The sequence below is a fragment of the Stegostoma tigrinum genome, chromosome 9 (assembly GCF_030684315.1).
Source record: "Stegostoma tigrinum isolate sSteTig4 chromosome 9, sSteTig4.hap1, whole genome shotgun sequence".
Taxonomy (NCBI): domain Eukaryota; kingdom Metazoa; phylum Chordata; class Chondrichthyes; order Orectolobiformes; family Stegostomatidae; genus Stegostoma; species Stegostoma tigrinum.
The window spans coordinates 73909194-73931041 of NC_081362.1; the positions used below are offsets into that span (position 1 = coordinate 73909194).

The following is a 21848-nucleotide window of genomic DNA, read 5'->3' on the forward strand; positions in this document are numbered from 1 at the left end:
TTCACACATTTGCATTCATTTTAATGAACTAAAATTACAACAATTATCAGAAGAGTTTCTATTAGGCTGAATATGTAAATTGGTCTGATAAGAGCAAAGTTAACAGTGATATGTGGCATGCATGATGTGGACATATTTCAACTGTTGCAATATTGCACTTCTGGCTGGACTCATATTTCTATCATCTCTAAATTCACACTCATTAAAAACTCACTATCCATAACTCAAGTTGGTTTCATGGATCATCCTGTGCTCTTGGCTAATGTTAATTCCCAGTTGAATTACATCTAGATTCAAAGTTCTCATGTTTTCACATTCTGTCACAGCCCCATGCCTTCCTACCTCTGTAAACTATACAGCCCTGTGATCTTCCAAGATAACCGCACTCCTCCATTTCTGGCCTCTTGCACATTTTCAATTTCAACCATTCCACCATTGACAACTGTGTCTTTAGCTAACTCCAGGTTAAATGGCACTTGAGCTCTTCACTGAACAGCAAGGGTCCCACCTACTGCAAGTTGATGGCCAACAAGAAATTGACAGCTCTGTTGAGCAGCTGTACCACTGGGGAGGCAATTGTTGCTGCTGATGCAGTGCATCTTGCGGAGCCCTAGTAATGCCATTGGATCCCAGGTACTTGATGCTGGAGTATCAAAAGCAAGTGGGTATGTTGCTCATTCATTCCATTTCCCTCAATCAGGTGCTAAGTGCATTTGAATCTGCCCACCCCTCAAAACCCCCAACTATCCCCATCCCTCTTGGGAGGCCACATGATCCCCTGATCTGCTGGTGGGCTGTTGCCAGTAGTGACAGCCTTAGTGGTGTTTGTTTCTAGGGATGTAAATGGTTTGGATTGAGGTAAACAGTGGGGTCCCCGGTTGCCACCCACCCACTCACCTGATTCATCAGCTCACTCACCACGAAATTCGTCATAGGAGAGAGTTTTAAATTCTGCTAAAGAGTCAACTGAATACATTTCCTGTCATTTGCAGGTATATGGATTTTTTTTTTCAAACAGATTTTCCATCAAGTGGTCACACCACTGGACATTAGGACTCTAAAAGGGACTGAGTGACCATCAGGCAGGAAGCGACATATCAGGATAGAACAGTGATCATCTGAGATTTGTCCTAAGCTGTATAAATATTTGAGGTTGGTTAGCTCGCCGAGGTAGTTTGTTGTTCCGCAGATGTTTCATTACCATGCTTGGTAACATCCTCAGTGCAGCCTCTGATGAAGCATTGGTGTGTTTTCCTGCCTGGTTTTTAAACTCTGGGGTCCATTGCGATGGATTGCCTCACTTCCAGGTTTCATCTATAGTGGAGGAACAACTCCCATTCCTGGACGTCATGGTGGAGCACAAGACAAATGGGGAACTGCAACCGAAAGTACACCGAAAATCTACACACACAGACCAGGTATTGAACTTCAATAGTAACCGTCCCAGCACACACAAACAAAGCTGCATGTGAACACTATTTAAAATGGCAACAACACACTGCAGCAACATAGAACTACGCCAAGAGGAGGAAGAATACCTCTTCCAAGTGTTCAAGGATAAGGGATATCCAAAGAACTGGGTCAGGAGATGCCTACAGGAACAGCATCAGAAAGATTCTACACGCCCTGACACAGTCATCACGCTACCCTTCATCAGGAATATGTCAGAACTCACCACAAGACTTCTACAACCGCTGGGCATCAGAGTGGCAAACAAGCCCACATCAATCCTACGACAGTTGCCACCATGGACAGGACCAATGCCATCTGCAAGATCCCCTGCAGAGACTGAGAAACACTACATCGGATAAACGGGGAGGAAACTAACAACAAGAGTACATGGCTACAAAAAGACACGACCAATACTCACTCATCTCAATCCACATGGACAAGGAGAACCACCACTTCGACTGGGACAGCACCAAGATCCTGCGACAGGCGAGGCAGAGACAAGCACGAGAATTCCTGGAAGCATGGCACTTCACGAAACGTGCTATTAATAAACACATTGAACTCGACCCCATATACATTCCACTATGGAGGAAACCCAGAAGTGAGACAATCCATCACAACGGACCCCAGAGTTTAAAAACCAGGTGGGAAAACACACTGACACTTCATCAGAGGCTGTAATGAGGATGTTAGCAAGCACAGTAACAAAACATCTGCGGAACAACAAACCAGCTCAGCAAGACAACCAACCTCAACACCCACAACCCGAGCTACAGATCTACTCCTAAGCCTTAGCGTATAAATATTTAGATACCATATAGCAAAAATCAGTGACTGTAATCATTTAAAGAAGCAAATGGGGGAAACATTAAAAAGAAAAGGAGTAGGCGTGTGGTGATTGTAGGACACTACAATTGAAGAAAGGGTGAGATCTGTAAAGATAATTCACAGTCCTGGGTGGTATATTGCTTTCCAAGTGCCGGTATACTAGACATCATGAAGTCAACAACTGCATGGCTGAAGGAATAGTGCAGAAAGAAGGATTTTGGCTTCCTGGAGCCAAATGTTGATCACTTTTTTGGCCAGGGAAGACTGTGCAGACAGGATGGAAGAGCCACTTGTGTTCCTGTAGATCAGGTAAATACAGAAGTAGCAACAGAGTTGAATTAATTGGGTCAAAAATATATTAGCAAGGGTATGGGAGGCCATATGAGTAGGTTGACCCCAGAAGACCAAATCGGGTCACCAAAATGTGAGGCTGGATGAACACAGCAGGCCAAGCAGCATCTCAGGAGCACAAAAGCTGACGTTTCGGGCCTAGGCCCTTCATCAGAGAGGGGGATGGGGTGAGGGTTCTGGAATAAACAGGGAGAGAGGGGGAGGCGGACCGAAGATGGAGAGAAAAGAAGATAGGTGGAGAGAGTATAGGTGGGGAGGTAGGGAGGGGATAGGTCAGTCCAGGGAAGACGGACAGGTCAAGGAGGTGGGATGAGGTTAGTAGATAGCTGGGGGTGCGGCTTGGGGTGGGAGGAAGGGATGGGTGAGAGGAAGAACAGGTTAGGGAGGCGGAGACAGGTTGGACTGGTTTTGGGATGCAGTGGGTGGAGGGGAAGAGCTGGGCTGGTTGTGTGGTGCAGTGGGGGGAGGGGACGAACTGGGCTGGTTTAGGGATGCGGTGGGGGAAGGGGAGATTTTGAAACTGGTGAAGTCCACATTGATACCATTAGGCTGCAGGGTTCCCAGGCGGAATATGAGTTGCTGTTCCTGCAACCTTCGGGTGGTATCATTGTGGCGGTGCAGGAGGCCCATGATGGACATGTCATCTAAAGAACGGGAGGGGGAGTGGAAATGGTTTGCGACTGGGAGGTGCAGTAGTTTGTTGTGAACTGAGCGGAGGTGTTCTGCAAAGCGGTCTCCAAGCCTCCGCTTGGTTTCCCCAATGTAGAGGAAGCCACACCGGGTACAGTGGATGCAGTATACCACATTGGCAGATGTGCAGGTGAACCTCTGCTTAATGTGGAATATCATCTTGGGGCCTGGGATAGGGGTGAGGGAGGAGGTGTGGGGGCAAGTGTAGCATTTCCTGCAGTTGCAGGGGAAGGTGCCGGGTGTGGTGGGGTTGGAGGGCAGTGTGGAGCGAACAAGGGAGTCACGGAGAGAATGGTCTCTCCGGAAAGCAGACAGGGGTGGGGATGGAAAAATGTCTTGGGTGGTGGGGTAGGATTGTAGATGGCGGAAGTGTCGGAGGATGATGCGTTGTATCCAGAGGTTGGTGGGGTGGTGTGTGAGAACGAGGGGGATCCTCTTTGGGCGGTTGTGGCGGGGACGGGGTGTGAGGGACATGTTGCGGGAAATGCGGGAGACGCGGTCGAGGGCGTTCTCGATCACTGTGGGGGGAAAGTTGCAGCCCTTGAAGAACTTGGACATCTGGGATGTGCGGGAGTGGAATGTCTTGTCGTGGGAGCAGATGCGGCGGAGGCGGAGGAATTGGGAATAGGGGATGGAATTTTTGCAGGAGGGTGGGTGGGAGGAGGTGTATTCTAGGTAGATGTGGGAGTCGGTGGGCTTGAAATGGACATCAGTTACAAGCTGGTTGCCTGAGATGGAGACTGAGAGATCCAGGAAGGTGAGGGATGTGCTAGAGATGGCCCAGGTGAACTGAAGGTTGGGGTGGAAGGTGTTGGTGAAGTGGATGAACTGTTCGAGCTCCTCTGGGGAGCAAGAGGTGGCGCCGATACAGTCATCAATGTACCGGAGGAAGAGGTGGGGTTTGGGGCCTGTGTAGGTGCGGAAGAGGGACTGTTCCACGTAACCTACAAAGAGGCACAAAACATTCCACTCCCGCACATCCCAGATGTCCAAGTTCTTCAAGGACTGCAACTTTCCCCCCACAGTGATCGAGAACGCCCTCGACCGCGTCTCCCGCATTTTCCGCAACATGTCCCTCACACCCCGCCCCCGCCACAACCGCCCAAAGAGAATCCCCCTCGTTCTCACACACCACCCCACCAACCTCCGGATACAACGCATCATCCTCCGACACTTCCGCCATCTACAATCCGACCCCACCACCCTAGACATTTTTCCATCCCCACCCCTGTCGGCTTTCCGGAGAGACCATTCTCTCCGTGACTCCCTTGTTCGCTCCACACTGCCCTCCAACCCCACCACACCTGGCACCTTCCCCTGCAGCTGCAGGAAATGCTACACTTGACCCCACACCTCCCCCCTCACCCCTATCCCAGGCCCCAAGATGGCATTCCACATTAAGCAGAGGTTCACCTGCACATCTGCCAATGTGGTATACTGCATCCACTGTACCCGATGTGGCTTCCTCTACATTGGGGAAACCAAGCGGAGGCTTGGAGACTGCTTTGCAGAACACCTCCGCTCAGTTCGCAACAAACTACTGCACCTCCCAGTCGCAAACCATTTCCACTCCCCCTCCCATTCTTTAGATGACATGTCCATCATGGGCCTCCTGCAGTGCCACAATGATACCACCCGAAGGTTGCAGGAACAGCAACTCATATTCCGCCTGGGAACCCTGCAGCCTAATGGTATCAATGTGGACTTCACCAGTTTCAAAATCTCCCCTTCCCCAACTGCATCCCTAAACCAGCTCAGTTCGTCCCCTCCCACCACTGCACCACACAACCAGCCCAGCTCTTCCCCCCCACCCACTGCATCCCAAAACCAGTCCAACCTGTCTCCGCCTCCCTAACCTGTTCTTCCTCTCACGCATGCCTTCCTCCCACCCCAAGCCGCACCCCCATCTACCTACTAACCTCATCCCACCTCCTTGACCTGTCCGTCTTCCCTGGACTGACCTACCCGCTCCATACCTCCCCTCCTATACTCTCTCCACCTATCTTCTTTTCTCTCCATCTTCGGTCCCCCTCCCCCTCTCTCCATATTTATTCCAGTTCCCTCTCCCCATCCCCCTCTCTGATGAAGGGTCTAGGCCCGAAACGTCAGCTTTTGTGCTCCTGAGATGCTGCTTGGCCTGCTGTGTTCATCCAGCCTCACATTTTGTTGTCTTGGATTCTCCAGCATCTGCAGTTCCCATTAGCTCTGAGACCAAATCGGGTGTTCCCTTTAAGATTGTACATGGCGTAATAAGAAAATGACGCAAGTTAGCAGCATGAATGATTGATTGATGCAGCAGACAATATAGAGACAGCTGGCTTAAAGATAGATTTCAAGAGACACGTCATGCTCCCTGAACCTTCAGAAGATCAGGAATTGAATTGTAAAACAATGGGTGGAACATAATATACACAATAGGGGCAGTAAAATGTAAGGATTTTGGTGATCAAGAAACAAAACTAAGGGACAACAAAGATTGCAACACTCTGGAGGGAGTTGTTTACATAACTATCCAACCATTGACAATAATGATGTAATAGGGTGGATAGATAAGTGTAGACAATAGGGAAGGATATAGCAGAGGCAGTGTGGTTGTAATGGGTGTTTTAAATTGATGTAAACTGGGAAAACTATGCATGTAGTAAAAGTAAGAATTTTCTAAAATGTATTCAGGACTTTTGTACAACATTGTTTTATATAAAGAAACAGATCATTTTGTGTTTCAGAGAGCGAAGGGTACAGAACACACTAGAATTAATGATGAATAACAAATTGCAGTTAGTTAATAATCTGTAAGTAAAGGAACATCTTGAGAGTCGTAAGTTCTCTGATGAAGGGTCTAGGCCCGAAACGTCAGCTTTTGTGCTCCTGAGATGCTGCTTGGCCTGCTGTGTTCATCCAGCTCCACACTTTGTTATTTTGAATTTAATATTGTGTTGGAGTTAGATAAGGAAAAACCGCAAACCAGAGTCCTAAATTTAGGTAAGCTTTGAAGAGATTAGGAACGGATTAACCACAGCAAACTAGCTGAAATGTTACTGTGTAAACCTACTGGCAACATGTGGGAAATATTCAAGGGAATGAAGAAAGCATAAAGATTCTTTAAATATCAAGGCATTGAACTCCAGCTTGGGAGGTAGTACAAAAAGAGCAAGTGTGAGTTGGGCCTGTTACATTCTCTGACGACTTATCAACTCTAGTTAGCTGCTCATCCTGCATAAACTCAAGGAACATGTAATTTTTGTACAGGCACATGGACAGGATTGGCAGCAGGAGACCAGAACAGTTTTAATGCCTTGGCGTCAGTGTATATCAAATGACCAACTCCACAGGACAAAAACAGAATTTTGAGAAGCAGAAACTGTTATAGAGGCTTATGAAATCGTGAAGGGCAAGGATATGATCAATAGCCAAGGCCTTTTTCCAAGGGTAGAGGAGTCCACACTAGGCGACGTAGGTTTGAGGTGATAGAGGGAAGATTTGAAAGGGACCTGAAGGGTAACTTTTTCTCACAGAGGATCATGCATGTATGGAATGAGCTGCCAGAGAAAGTGATGGAGGTTGGTATAATTTCAACATGTAAAAGACATTTGGACAGGTTTATGTATTTAGGTTTGGAGGGATATGGACCAAACCACATGCAAGTGGGACTAGTTAAGTTTTTTGGATATTTGGGCAGCTTGGATGTGTTGGACTGAAGGGTCTGTTTCCATGCTGTATGATTCTATGACAATGGACTCTGTTTAGGATGCTAGAGAGTAACTCATATGTATAATTTTACAAAATTCAGTTTCCACTGTGTAGATACTTTCCCTTTGGTCATCTGTTCAGTCTTTGAATGCTGCTGGTTCCATCGGTACTTAAGAATTTCTGTTTTTGAAGAATTTCTGGAATCTGATGTTTAATCGCTTACATTGATTCTGCAGTAAATTGTTTTACAGCAGCCATTTTAAAAATAGTTCTGCTCATAACTTTTTTTTCAGACGCTCACACTAGTGATATTCACATTGGAAATCTCAGTGTATACATTTTGGCTAATGCAACCAAGATGAAAAGCAGTTGTGCTTACCTGATGTGTGTAAAATTAAAAAAAAGGAAGTGGGTGAATAAACCTGATTTGAAAGAAGGAGAAGGTTGAGTTCTGGTTTACATTCAAAATGCTAATATACCTTCCTGTTTCATATATTGATTGATCTGCTGCACATTACCTGCTTTTTTTCTGTTTGGCGTTTGTGGTTTTTCTTCAAAGCTTGGTCTGTTGCACTGCCTCACCTTTATCTAAACACAAATATAGATTGAATTAGTTTGACCCAGGCAGCCCTGTTGAATATAAATCATGAAATGGGCAAATAATAAACAGGTTTGACCAGATGTAAATGTAAGAGGATGTGAATAGCAGAACAAAGGCAAATTACTTCATTTGACTTTCCTTTATGTTTAAAAAAACAACTGAAACTGATCCAAGTCTTGCCCATATTCTTTGGTTCCGTCATTTTGATTCACATTCAATTGATGTTGTGATAACTAGCTTTATATTGGGCTAGAAAGCCAATAAAGCTCATCTCTCTGGCATGCAAGCCCATTCTGAGTGCATCAGAGGACTGTTGTTTGAAGTTTAGTTTACAAAATGGCCTTGAGGTTCATATGAAAATTCAGATGTAAGTTAGATCTGTTCTTTAAAGTCACAACCAGTTTATAGTCTACAATTGCTGAAAGATAAGATGGTTCCAGGATGGAAACTCAGTTCCACTGATGCTGAATAATTCAGTGATTTATGCATTCACACTTCATACAGATTGAGCCTGTCTTTTTGCCCAGAAACTTCTCTACCATTGTTTGGGAGGTTCCATATATCAGCCACACGCTTTGCCCATTCATGGCATTTAAGAACGTAGTCTGGCTATGGTTAGAATCAAAATGGTAGTTGCTATCATAGTAGCATTTTAAGTTTGCCACAGTACATTGCTTCTAGAGATGGAGAGCTATCATTAGTGACAGCTTTATCAGAATACGCAGCCTCCACATTCATATTAATAACAGGCTTTGGTCCTGTTAGACTCTGTACCAGGCGACAAATGTCAGCCTTCTTGCTCCTCTCATGCTGCTTGGCCTGCTGTGCTCACCCAGCCCTACACCTTGTTATCTTAGACTCTGTACTGAGTGTTGGGCAATTTAGAATTGGGAAGGGTGGGACTGAGGCAGATATTGGAAATGTTAGGGCCTGATGTAAAGATGTGAATAAGGATTTTGTTGCTAGTATTATTCTGTTATGTGGAGGGGTATTATGGTTTAGAAGTACAAACAAGTGACCTTAATAATAGACAGATATTGTCCGTCTCTGAGAGACAACAATATATACAAAGATGAAGATGCAACAGAGACAGTTAGAGCTGTATAAAACTCAATTGATTTATTAAGTACTTAAATGATGCATTCGACAATTAGAGATTTCAATCACTGTCTTTCACAACTCTGGGTTCTGTAACTAACCCGAAACATTATTACCCAGGAGAACTGATAGCTGGCCAGGCTAGAACTCTTCCTAATCTCTTACCACACCTCCTGATTTAGTCTACCTCCTGCAATGTTCATCTTTGAAGTTCTGCTGAAAATCAGTGATTTCCTAGGCCTCTTTATACACAGGTGTCTGTGCCATGTCTATGCCTTATTTGGAAAAGATGGCAGTTTTCCTGCAATCTTAGCTCTTACCAAGCCTGAATGACAGTGTAATTTCTCGCACATTACAGACCATTATAAAGCTGCTTATCGGTTCCTGTTATCTTCAGCCCTGTCCAACACAAGGTAAGGTTCCAGAACATAACTATGAATTCACAAACTGTCATGGCCTCAGTTTAGCTTGGGTGAGAAGTCAAGGAGAAGAAATATATTTGCTGGGAGTCAAAGTGACGGCTTTGACTATTCTGTTGTATAAATGCATAACTTAGTCTCAGACGTTCTGTCTGAAAGATAATTGTGCAGTCCAGAGAAATATTGGTGAGCTAGAGCTAGATGTCACCAGAATACCCGTTTTTTTTTTAGAATGATCTTACTGAAAGACAGCATGTAGTGAAAGAATTGTAGATGGAGTGCTTTAAAGAACTCTGGAATTGACCATGTTGGAGGTTAAAGGAAAGTCGATTGTGTACATTGCAACAGGTAAGAGTGGAGCGGCAGTAAGGGCCGCACTATAGAGTAGAGGCTGTGGAGGAACATAGAATGATTGACACAACTGCAGGCCCCCTGAAAGGTAGGTGCAGGTGTGGGCAAATAGTGGTGATGGTAAAACTGCAAGGGAACTGCAACGACACCCATGAAAGCCACAAATGAAGCAAAACAAGTTTAAGCAAGGGAATCACAGCAGGAAAGCAGATGTAACTTTGGAAAGGATCGATTTTCAAAATAGCATCTTGAACTTAACAAGGAAAGTGCGAGGGATAACAGCTCAGAAAGCATTGCACGCTAGCATTAAACCTATCATTTGGCACAATGTCACAGTGGGTTGATTTTTACAAGTTAGGCTGATTTAACATCTGGAAGCAAAGCAGGCAGGTGAACTTGTACATCAAGGGTGCTATGTCATTGATGCTATCCTTACTGCCAGCCCATTTCTTCTCCCAGGATGTTATGAGTAGCAAGGGAGGCATCCATTGGGCTGCCTGTCCATGGCCCAGTTAGAACCTTCATCAAGGGTTTGAATGCCCAAGTAAGGATTTCATTTCACTCTAATTTTTGGAGCGATGGAAAAATCTAGAGCTCAGTCTGCTGATTGAGCCCAGCGATCTTTTGGCCAGTGAAACAGTTGGATTGGTGGCATGGATAGCACCCAGCGCCCCAAGTGCTAATTCCCTTTCCCAGCTTGGTCTCCACTACATCTTTGCACCCACTCATACTTATCCAATATGTGCCACCATCCACTCCTAACCCCGTGTCCATTTGCTGTAGACTGTGGATCTGGCTCCAGAGATCTTTTGGATGTACCTGAATGTCAGAATCCAGTGCAGAGTGCCATCTTCTTGTCCTACCTGCAGTACCGGCATGACCCCTGCTCTTGTTGATGTTGCCACCATACAGTGATGATAGTGTCCGATTGGCTGGCAGTCGTATGAGCTGGAATTTCCTCCTGGAAATGGTTGGAGGTCATGTACCATTCTGATTGAAGGATTGTCACTTAAAGAAATAAAGTGGGTAAGTCAGCAAGACAGATGTTCATGTTGTAGTGTGGGACCTACCCTGAGGAGTAGGGTGGCACAGTGGCTCACTGGTTAGCACTATTACCTCACAGTACTAGGGAGCCGTGTTCAATTCCATCCTTGGTTGACTGTGTAGAGTTTGTACGTTTTGTCCTTGTCTGTGTGGGGTTCCTCTAAGTGTTCCGGTTTTCTCCCACAGTCCAGTGGTGTGCAGGTTAGGTAAAATGGCCATGCTAAATTACCCATAGTATCTAGGGATATGCAGGCTATTTGGATTAACTGTGGTAAATGCAGGGTTATAAGGTAGAGGTGGGCCTGAGATGCCCTTCAGTGGGTCGTCGTGGACTCGATGAGCAGAATGGCCTGCTTCCACACTCCAGCTCCACTTCTCAGACCTGAGAAGAAGTTCACATTTCTCTCTGTTACAGCTAGTGAGAAGCCCAACCAGATTGGGTGGAAAATTAGGGTCTGAAGATATGTCAATTATAGTTTCTGAAACTATTTTCAAAATGTGTATTTGTGCTTGACAGAAATGAGGGATTTTGTGCAAACATAGCACCCCTATTCCTCAGGTACCATGGGATAGAACTTGCCTTAAAAAAAAATCATTATTTGCTGTAACAACTTTGTGATGAGAACTTCCATTATCTCTTTTTGGTTTTGCATCTAACATAAACAGATTTTCCTCGATATGGAACTATTATTGCCTTGAAGTGCCCTTTTCTGCCACACTATCAGCAGTCTTCTCTTTTTGTGTAACATTATCGCGTACCCCTTCCTTAGTTCCATTTTCTAGTTCTTCTTTCATTGCAGAAACGTATTGTGTATCAGACATAATAAACCTTGTTGACGAGAGAAACCTTATTGCAAAGGAAAGGATTTCACCAGACATTTTAATTCTCCATCTCTTTCCCAATCTATCCTCTCTGATTTGTCATCCAATACTGTTCCACTTAAACTCAACATAAGCTTTAAGGAATGGGACCTCATCTTTTGATTAGACACTTTATGGCCCGTTGGGGACATTATCTGGCCAAGTGCCCAGTAATTTCATCTGCTGTCCTGGAGAGAAGCAACACGGGTCCCACCAATTTTCCAGATGGTGACTGGGACCCTTATTGCAGATAAATTCCTCCAGTTAACTCCATTTCTGTCACACCACAGCTGCTGCATGGTCTGGTGAATGCAGATTTGATGTGCTGAATGGCCTAATTCGGCTCTGATGTCTTATGGTCTTACAGTGTCAGTTTCTATTTCTCCTTTATCATGCGTGCAAAATAATTTGATGAATATTTTCTTAGTGGAAAATGGGTAATCGATCTTTACAACTGCTCAGTCTGAATTGAAGTTTCAGGCAAGGTTTATTGAGACTTGAAGCCTGTGAATTTGGCCTCTGGTTGATTTACAAGTCACATGTGCAACCTGTCACTTTTCTACAGGCTTTAGGTCAGGTTGATGACTTTTTGTACAAATTCTAAATGTTAGAACAAATATAATTCTTGGCATGTCTGATTTGTGCCTCATATTCCACCCAAAATGCCACAAAGCCCCTTTATTTACTCCAGAGAGAATTGCAAAATTCCTGATCCTTTGGCTCTGAATTTCTTGAGGCCTCCTGTTTTGATGCAAGTGCAGTGCAGTGGAACTCCCATGTGTCTATGCTAGTAACTCTACAATACGACTCACATTGGAGTGCTGGGGCAGTTACTAGCAATGGTGGAGGTAAATTGTAACTGCAAAGGCACTTCAGCAGCACCTGCCTCAACCTGCCATTTTCGACTGTCAGAGGGCCTCAAAATTATTCTAATGGCAGAGAAAAGACAAATGAGATTCCAAACATCCTCCTTCCAGCCTTCTGTTCTCAGTTGACACATGCAGACTTCTTGAAGAATCTCTGAGCTGAATTGCCTTAAGAGGATTGGGGTGGGGGGGTTTATCTGAAGAGCGAATTCCATTTATGGCTTCATAGGGTTCTTGATGTAGCCCCAGGCATTGAGCGTATTGATAGATCTGCCCACGACTCATCTACCCTGCCTCCCAACTCAAATCATTTCATAGAATCATAGCATAGCTACCGTGTGGAAGCTGGTCATTCGGCCCCTCGAGCCCACACTGCCCCTCTGAAGAACATTCTACAAGATTCAATCCCTACCCTATTCCCATAACCTTGCATTTCCCATGGCCAGTCCACCTAACCTGCATGTCTTTGGACTGTGGCATGAAACCAGAGCACCTAGAAGAAACCCACGCAGACACGAGGAGAATGTGTGCAAACTTGACACAGACAGTCACCCAAGACTGGAATTGAACATGGATCCCTTGCACTGTGAAGCAGCAGTGCTAATTGCTGAGCCAGAATTTAAAGGATTTGCAAGCAGAGTGGAATCTTTGAAGTACTGTTAACTGTAAGACCAAAAGCTAGAAAGTAGGATCAGGCTACTTGGCTGGACATTTTGGGCCGAATGGCCTTCTTCCCTATTGCTAATTTATTCAATGCTGTGAACGTATGATTGTATGCAGAAGTTTTTAAAATTCCCGACCCTGTCATTCAACCCTCTTGGAATTTTTGACTGTCTTTTCTGCCTTTTTAAAAAAGTATCCTATATTTAATTAACTGTTTACTTTCAATGCATTAAATAGAAATCATTGAAGGTTCAGACCAATTGAAACATGTGACTGCATAAACTATTGGTGCAAACACATGCCTCAGTATTGATTTAGGATCTTTATTAGTGTAGATTTGGGAAATGCCGAGTTTTTTAAAATAAGGGTAGACTTCAAAAGTTCCATGTCAATTGACAATCTTTTACTCTGTTCCCTTCTTGGAAGGATTTCTAGCTCGTACGAAAGGGAAGCAATTCAGTTCCTTTTGGCTCAAGGGCTTTCTCTGAACAGTGTTCAGACTTGGACAGTCTATTTATATTGGAACCTATTTGTTGTACTCAATGTGACACTGGATTTCATTTATAAAATTGGTCGTTTGCCCCTAACCACCTCAACCCCCTCACAGCTGCACTCCACCATCCTCAGTTCAGTTTCAGTTCTATTCTGTGGACTTGAGTCTTCACTGAACCGACAAACGAGTCCGCCTGGGTGCATCTCTGCTCTCCTCAAAATTTAACTAGACTTATGGCCGTCTCTCCATTTTGCTTTCCGTTTCTCCTCTGTAAAGCATTTATAGAGTATTTCCTATGTTAAGCCTCTGCATGAATTACAGTTGTCACTGTGACTGGAGCCTCTTACATGTCATGGAAACTGGATGCATTCAGGGTCAGCAGGTTGAAATACTTCTAAAATGTTATCTTCTTGCTCACAGCACCCTACTCTGTATGCATGTGCGTGTGCGTGTGTGTGTGCGTGTGCGTGTGCATGTGCCTCCAAAGGTAACTTTATATATTTAATGAAATGGATGGAACTGCCCAGATCTGGCAGCTGTCCTGCTGGGTTATACTTCCACTGAAAATGCACATGTATCAGAAATTTTACATTCACATTACCACATTGTGGCAATCATTTGGTTTGTGCTGATTTCTAGAGAATAAAAGTGTGTGTGGGATCTTCCAAAGTTCTTGACGCTGAGGTTGGCTGAGTTAGAGAAAGAGTTACAGCATTGTAGACTGATTCTCCAACTGTGCTTTCTGTAAGAATACTTCTTATTGGGAATGCAGTGTTGCAGAACCTTGGGACTTTATTATTTTGAAATACAATTGCTAGTTTTGATGCATGAGCAGATGAGGGAAAGATCACCAAACCAAACTGGTCAGATTTTCTGCAATATGTCAAAGACCTTTAAGAATTACATTATGCAGGTGAACATGTCTTCTCTTCAGACAAACTGTGGTTGTGTGCTAAGTACATACTAGATGCCATTTACACAGGCAATAGTAAAGCCCTCACAACCAGGGAAATAGATTGTTAATAATAAGCTTACTGATGTGAGGAAGCTAAATATTGTTTAAATTTCCATTTTTGTTGTCTAAGGATAATGAGTTTTTAAAAGATGGTTGAAGAATGCTTCCTTTCTTGTGCCATCCCATGTTCCACTTCAGCCCAGAGGTTCCAGTCACACTGCTCCAATTTCTTCAACCTTTTTCTCCAGAACTTTGACACCAGATGCACGTAATTGACATTGAATGCAGAAATATAGAAGTGAAATGATCCTCTGGTTACCTCCTGGTTTTCTTTACAGGTGACTGCTGGCTTTTGGCTGCTATTGCATCACTGACTCTGAATAATGAGGTTCTCTGCAAGGTTGTTCCGAGTGGGCAAGAATTTGACTCTGAATATGCCGGAATCTTCCATTTCCAGGCAAGCACTGCTAATTTTATATTATGCTGAGAGGCGGGAATGAAGGGCAATGAAAGAAATTCTGTTTCTAATTGAAAGTTAAGAGAGCTTTATCAGAAGCATATGTTGGCTGTATGTGATGGGACAAGTAACAGGGCAAAGAGGAATATATTCAAGACAGAGAGATAAAAAGGGAGACTGAATGAGGGGAACAAGAACTGACAAGGCACGTTGAGAGGGAGTGAAAATTGGGGCCATACATCTTCAAGAGTGCAATGAATGTAGTAGTTAGAGCACAAAACCCAATTGGCCAAAGAGTTGGTTACTATATGTCTTCCAAATGAACAGTAGACTTAATATCTGTGCACATTGTTTCAATATTCTTTTGTTCCCCTTATATCTATGGAACTCATTGTGGACCTCTTAATCTTACAAAAGAGTTCTGTTTTTATCAATTCTGTTCCCTTTGATAACTTTAAACCTGAGCGAATAATCTTCTGTTGGAACAAGCAGTTCCAACTGGAGCACTAGGATGCAGAATTTGGAAAGTATTCAGAGCCACTGAAACTGACAGAATGTAAGTATTATTTGGATTGTTGGACTACTTTGAGTGATGTGAGTTCTGTTCCTGCAGTGTGATAACCTCTTGATGTTCTTGTTCAGTTCTGGCAGTATGGCGAATGGGTGGATGTGGTGATTGATGACAGGTTGCCCGCAAAGGATGATCAGCTGATGTTTGTGCACTCTGCTTCTGGCAATGAGTTTTGGAGTGCCCTGCTGGAGAAAGCCTACTCAAAGTAAGCTAATTATGGCCATTGTCTGGTTCTTTGGTCCTTTCCAGGGATATGAAAATAGTGGTTTCCATCTTAACAGCTATTGATTTGCTCATTTACTTCTGATGCCTGTGTAACTCTTTTCTCTTGGGAAATGGGTAAATGTATCTCTAGTTTAGAGCCATTAGAAGCTGACCGTTTTGGATTGTAACCAATTCTATCAAGCAAGTTGCAAGGGCGTACACTTTATTTTGCTGTTATAATTACCCCTCCCTGATGGAATCATTGGAACCCAACTGCAAATTTAACTTAAGAGATTGAATGAGAAGCTGCAACAGGAATCTCTCAAACTGGAGATCATTAGAAAGGGCCTGATCAAGTCTAAACTTTATTTGTGATTTCATTCACTCTAGAAAACGACAATGTTGTCGAGGAGAATACTGAGATACAGGCTACTAGACTAGGTGGGATTGAGGTTCACAAGGAAGACGTATTAGAAATCCTACAGAGTGTGAAGATAGATAAGTCCCCTGGGCCGGATGGGATTTATCCTCAGATCCTCTGGGAAGCCAAGAGGAGATTGCCGAGCCTTTGGCATTGATCTTTAACTCGTCATTGTCTACAGGAATAGTGCCAGACGACTGGAGGATAGCAAATGTGGGGTTCCCCTGTTCAAGAAGGGGAGTAGAGACAACCCTAGTAATTATAGACCAGTGAGTCTTACTTCAGTTATTGGTAAAGTGTTGGAAAAGGTTATAAGAGACAGGATTTATAATCATCTAGAAAAGAATAATTTGACTAGGGATAGTCAGCACGGTTTTGTGAAGGGAAGGTCGTGCCTCACAAACCTTATTGAGTTCTTTGAGAAGGTGACCAAACAGGTAGATGAGAGTAAACCGGTTGATATGGTGTATATGGATTTCAGCAAGGCGTTCGATAAGGTTCCCCACAGTAGGCTATTGTACAAAATGCGGAGGAATGGAATTGTGGGAGATATAGCAGTTTGGATTGGAAATTGGCTTGCTGAAAGAAGACAGAGGATGGTGGTTGATGGGAAATGTTCATCCTGGAGACCGGTTACTAGTGGTGTACCGCAAGGGTCAGTGTTGGGTCCACTGCTGTTTGTCATTTTTATAAATGACCTGGATGAGGGCGTAGAAGGATGGGTTAGTAAATTTGCAGACGACACTAAGGTTGGTGGAGTTGTGGATAGTGACGAAGGATGTTGTAGGTTGCAGAGAGACATAGATAAGCTGCAGAGGTGGCAAATGGAGTTTAATGCAGACAAGTGTGAGGTGATGCACTTTGGCAGGAGTAACCGGAATGCAAAGTACTGGGCTAATGGTAAGATTCTTGGTAGTGTAGATGAGCAGAGAGATCTCGGTGTCCATGTACACAGATCCTTGAAAGTTGGCACCCAGGTTGACAGGGTTGTTAAGAAGGCATACAGTGTTTTAGCTTTTATTAATAGAGGGACAGTGTTCCAGAACCATGAGGTTATGCTGCAGCTGTACAAAACTCTGGTGCGGCCGCACTTGGAGTATTGTGTACAGTTCTGGTCACCGCATTATAAGAAGGATGTGGAAGCTTTGGAAAGGGTGCAGAGGAGATTTACTAGGATGTTGCCTGGTATGGAGGGAAGGTCTTACGAGGAAAGGCTGAGGGACTTGAGGCTGTTTTCATTAGAGAGAAGAAGGTTAAGACATGACTTAATTGAGACATATAAAATAATCAGAGGGTTAGATAGGGTGTATAGGGAGACCCTTTTTCCTAGGATGGTGACGGCGACACAAGGGGGCATAGCTTTAAATTGAGGGGTGAAAGATATAGGACAGATGCCAGAGGTAGTTTCTTTACTCAGAGTAGTAAGGGAATGGAATGCTTTGCTTGCAACGGTAGTGGATTCGCCAACTTTAGGTACATTTAAGTCGTCATTGGAAAAGCATATGGATGTACGTGGAATAGTATAGGTTAGATGGGCTTCAGATTGGTATGGCAGGTCGGCACAACATCAAAGGCCGAAGGGCCTGTACTGTGCTGTTATGTTCTATGTTCTATGTTCTATAAGGAGGTTAGGAGAAGGAGTTCCTCTGGATCCTGAGCAGAAATTCTTTATCTTGTGCTGCCCAGGATTCTCCTGCACTCCATCTGATTGTTGCCTACAATAATATTATGTGGTGTATCGATTGTAGCTTTTGTGTATGTGATTGCCCTGCTGCTCTTTGCTAAATTCTACTTTCTTCAGTGGGAAGCTGCTGTCAGATACAGGGCTGAAACATGCCATTTGATTCTCATGGAGTTGGATTAATTGCAATTTACCCATTTCCCAGGTTAAATGGATCATATGAAGCACTTTCTGGAGGATCCACCACTGAAGGGTTTGAAGATTTTACAGGAGGAATTGCAGAGTGGTACGAATTGGACAAAGCACCAAGCAACCTCTTTAAAATCATTAAAAAGGCACTAAGATGCGGCTCACTCCTTGGCTGTTCGATTAATGTGAGTCCCTAATTAATCCAAAATATCATTAGAACTCCTCATTCATAGTTATGATGAAGACCCAAAGAGGTTCAGTAGGGGACTGTATAGGTTTTTCTCCAGAATGGAATGCTGCCTCCCTGGAACAGCCAGTGATCGTAGTCTATATTTTTACAAATAATATAAGAAGAATAAAAGGAAATGATCTTACAATCAGAGTTTAGGGAGCTATATAGAAAATGAACAGGTGGAATTTCAAATGCAATAATCTGATTAAATCTCAGCACCACATGCAAGAGAAATAGTAAAGAAATAGGAAAGAGAGCAGATGAATGCACGGCTGGATGGAGAGATGGTGCTGAAGGGAGGGCGTTAAATTCTTGTGATATCAAAGTCAGTTTGTGGGGGAGGTAGAACATAAGGTTCCCCATGGTAGGCTCATTCAGAAGGTCAGGAGGAATGGGATACAGGGGAACTTAGCTGTCTGGATACAGAATTGGCTGGCCAACAGAAGGCAGCGAGTGGTAGTAGAAGGAAAATATTCTGCCTGGAAGTCAGTGGTGAGTGGTGTTCCACAGGGCTCTGTCCTTGGGCCTCTACTGTTTGTAATTTTTATTAATGACTTGGATGAGGGGATTGAAGGATGGGTCAGCAAGTTTGCAGACGACACGAAGGTTGGAGGTGTCGTTAACAGTATAGAGGGCTGTTGTAGGCTGCAGCGGGACATTGACAGGATGCAGAGATGGGCTGAGAGGTGGCAGATGGAGTTCAACCTGGATAAATGCGAGGTGATGCATTTTGGAAGGTTGAATTTGAAAGCTGAGTACAGGATTAAGGATAGGATTCTTGGCAGTGTGGAGGAACAGAGGGATCTTGGTGTGCAGATACATAGATCCCTTAAAATGGCCACCCAAGTGGACAGGGTTGTTAAGAAAGCATATGGTGTTTTGGCTTTCATTAACAGGGGGATTGAGTTTAAGAGTCGTGAGATCTTGTTGCAGCTCTGTAAAACTTTGGTTAGACTGCACTTGGAATACTGCGTCCAGTTCTGGTCGCCCTATTATAGGAAAGATGTGGATGCTTTGGAGAGGGTTCCGAGGAGGTTTACCAGGATGCTGCCTGGACTGGAGGGCTTATCTTATGAAGAGAGGTTGACTGAGCTCGGACTTTTTTCATTGGAGAAAAGGAGGAGGAGAGGGGACCTAATTGAGGTATACAAGATAATGAGAGGCATAGATAGAGTTGATAGCCAGAGACTGTTTCCCAGGGCAGAAATGGCTAACACGAGGGGTCATAGTTTTAAGCTGGTTGGAGGAAAGTATCGAGGGGATGTCAGAGGCGGGTTCTTTACACAGACAGTTGTGAGAGCATGGAATGCGTTGCCAGCAGCAGTTGTGGAAGCAAGGTCATTGGGGTCATTTAAGAGACTGCTGGACATGCATATGGTCACAGAAATTTGAGGGTGCATACATGAGGATCAATGGTCGGCACAACATCGTGGGCTGAAGGGCCTGTTCTGTGCTGTACTGTTCTATGTTCTATGTTCTATGTTCTAACATGTAGAGGCCACAGTAGTTACACCTAAATTGAGCCAGGATCACCATTCCCTATAAGCTCCATGAGTATCCAGGCAGTCACTGGGGAGGTTCATGTACACTGATTAGTGTACCAGTGCATGACTTCGTCTTCAAGGAGCTGCTCCTGCACGTGAAATTTGGAGATCTGTGCAGTGAAAAAAAATTAGAGAGAATATTGGCGAGACAAAGTTCCTTGTGGCACTGTTTCCCAATACAACTGTGCAGTGTTTAGACTAATATGCTAGGGGTGCAGGAATCATGAGATAGCAGAGATCCTGCTATAACGCGTGTTCTGGCAACGCGAATTGGCTATAACACAAATGATAGGTAAGGGAACACTATGTCTAAAATGCAAGCTTGTGTTGGCTATAACGCAATTCCATCAGTGTGGAACGAGATCACATGATCATTTCATGGGCTTTGTCTTGAGCACTGCAACTTTAGCACCGAAAGAGTCTCCACGACGGCATCTTGCGATTATTGTGCTTTCTTTCAGAGTAAGTAAACCTTTTAGTTTCCGAATTCTGTCATGTTACCCAGAAAAATGCAAGGAAAAAGTGACTAAAATGTTAGCGAGAAGTGTCCTGCTGATAAAATTGCAGGTAATGAACATAAAAGGCTGTAACGCTAGAAGGGAAGCATTTTAAGAGAACATATAATGTAGTTTGTGTAACAAGAATAAAGGAGTCTACCTTAAACCATTAGAGTCAATGCAGAAAAGATTAAAGCAAGCTGTATTACTGAAATAAGTCTGAGTGCTAGCAAGTCTGTGACATCACAGACAAAGAAATTTGTGGAGATGGAGTACCTTCTCAGTGTGTGGATAGAAGATCAAATGGAAAAACAATCTGAGACCATCCTTCTCACTGTAAAAGAGAATGCCTTATCATTTTCTGAAGATCTAACAAAAAAAGCTGAAAATCTTGCAGATGTGCCTGTCTTTAATGCTAGCAGTGGCTGGTTTGTTGATTAAGACCTGCTGTGCTTTTCATAATGTAAAGTTATGTGGCGAAGCTGCCAGTGCAGACAAGGAGCATGCAATGGCATTTTTTCCCACAGTAAAAAAATTAATTGACGAAGGAGGCTACAACTTAGATCAAATTTTCAATTTGGATGAGATAGGTTAATAATGGAAGTGAATGCCATCGAGAACCTATATTTCTATGAACGAAACACACGCTGCAGCCCTTTAAGGTGGCAAGGATCATGTGACTGTGCTGCTGGGTACCAATGCCAGTGGAGACTTAAAGCTTAAGCTTGTGGTGGTATATCACTCTGCCAACCTGCGAGCCTTAAAAGGTTACCTTAAATCTACTCTAGATGTTTACCTTAGGCCAAGCAAAAGAGGGTCGATGACAGGGCAAATTTTTTCTGACCTTATTGTTGATGTTTTGGAAGATATTTTTAGAGTATTGCAGGGAAAGAAGAATGGATTTCAAGATTCCCTCATCCTGGATAATCTGCCATACCATCCACCCACCATTGGTGAGCTTTCCGAAAACATCAGAAAGTGTTATTTCCACCTCCAAACACAACCTCTCTCCTTCAACCCATGGACCAGGGTGCAAGAACAGCTTTTAAAACTTATTATTTAAGGCTCATATTTAAGAGGCTGATTGCAGCCACTGACAGGGATAAGGACAGTGTTCTTCAATTTTGGAAGAGCTTTAACATCAAGAATGCATTTGACACTATTGTGGAGGCCTGGGGTGATGTCAGTAAGGACTGCTTACATGCAGTTTGGTGAAAGCTTCTCTTAGATCTTTTTCAAGATTTTAAAACCTTTGATCCATCAGAGGAGCTCCCAAGAATCAAAGAACATTGTGTTGATCTTGCAAAGCAAGTTGGATTGAAGAAGTGGAGAGTGAGGATGTTGAAGAGCTGCTTAGTTCCTACAGAGAAGACCTTTCTACAGCTGATCTACAACAGCTTGTCACTGAGGGGGAAGTAAAAGCTGGATGTAAAGAAGATGAAGTCCAAGATGCAGCACCACAAGAACTTTCCACTTCTGTTCGGTGTTCTATCTTGAGGGAAATTGATAAGCAGTTGCATTTCTTAGAGGACAATGATTACAAGGCAGAATGCACCAGGATAGCAGTTTGTGGAATAAGATCTTACTTGGCACCCTATTAACAGCTTCTTCATGAAAGAAGAAAAAGGGCAAAGCATCAAAAACTGGATGTCTTTCTTAAGTCAACCCTTAGAAACATTCAGAAGAGAAT

At 43.8% G+C, this 21848-nt stretch overlaps 1 protein-coding gene across 1 annotated transcript in view; it reads left to right on the forward strand.

The window, feature by feature from the left end:
- LOC125454875 (calpain-2 catalytic subunit-like) overlaps positions 1-21848 on the forward strand; it is a 79568-nt gene that overhangs the window by 19097 nt on the left and 38623 nt on the right. Inside the window, exons 3-5 of the mRNA XM_059648625.1 lie at positions 14701-14819; positions 15462-15595; positions 17902-18070. Of these exons, the coding sequence (XP_059504608.1) occupies positions 14701-14819; positions 15462-15595; positions 17902-18070 (422 nt within the window). The remainder of the gene's footprint in view (positions 1-14700; positions 14820-15461; positions 15596-17901; positions 18071-21848) is intronic.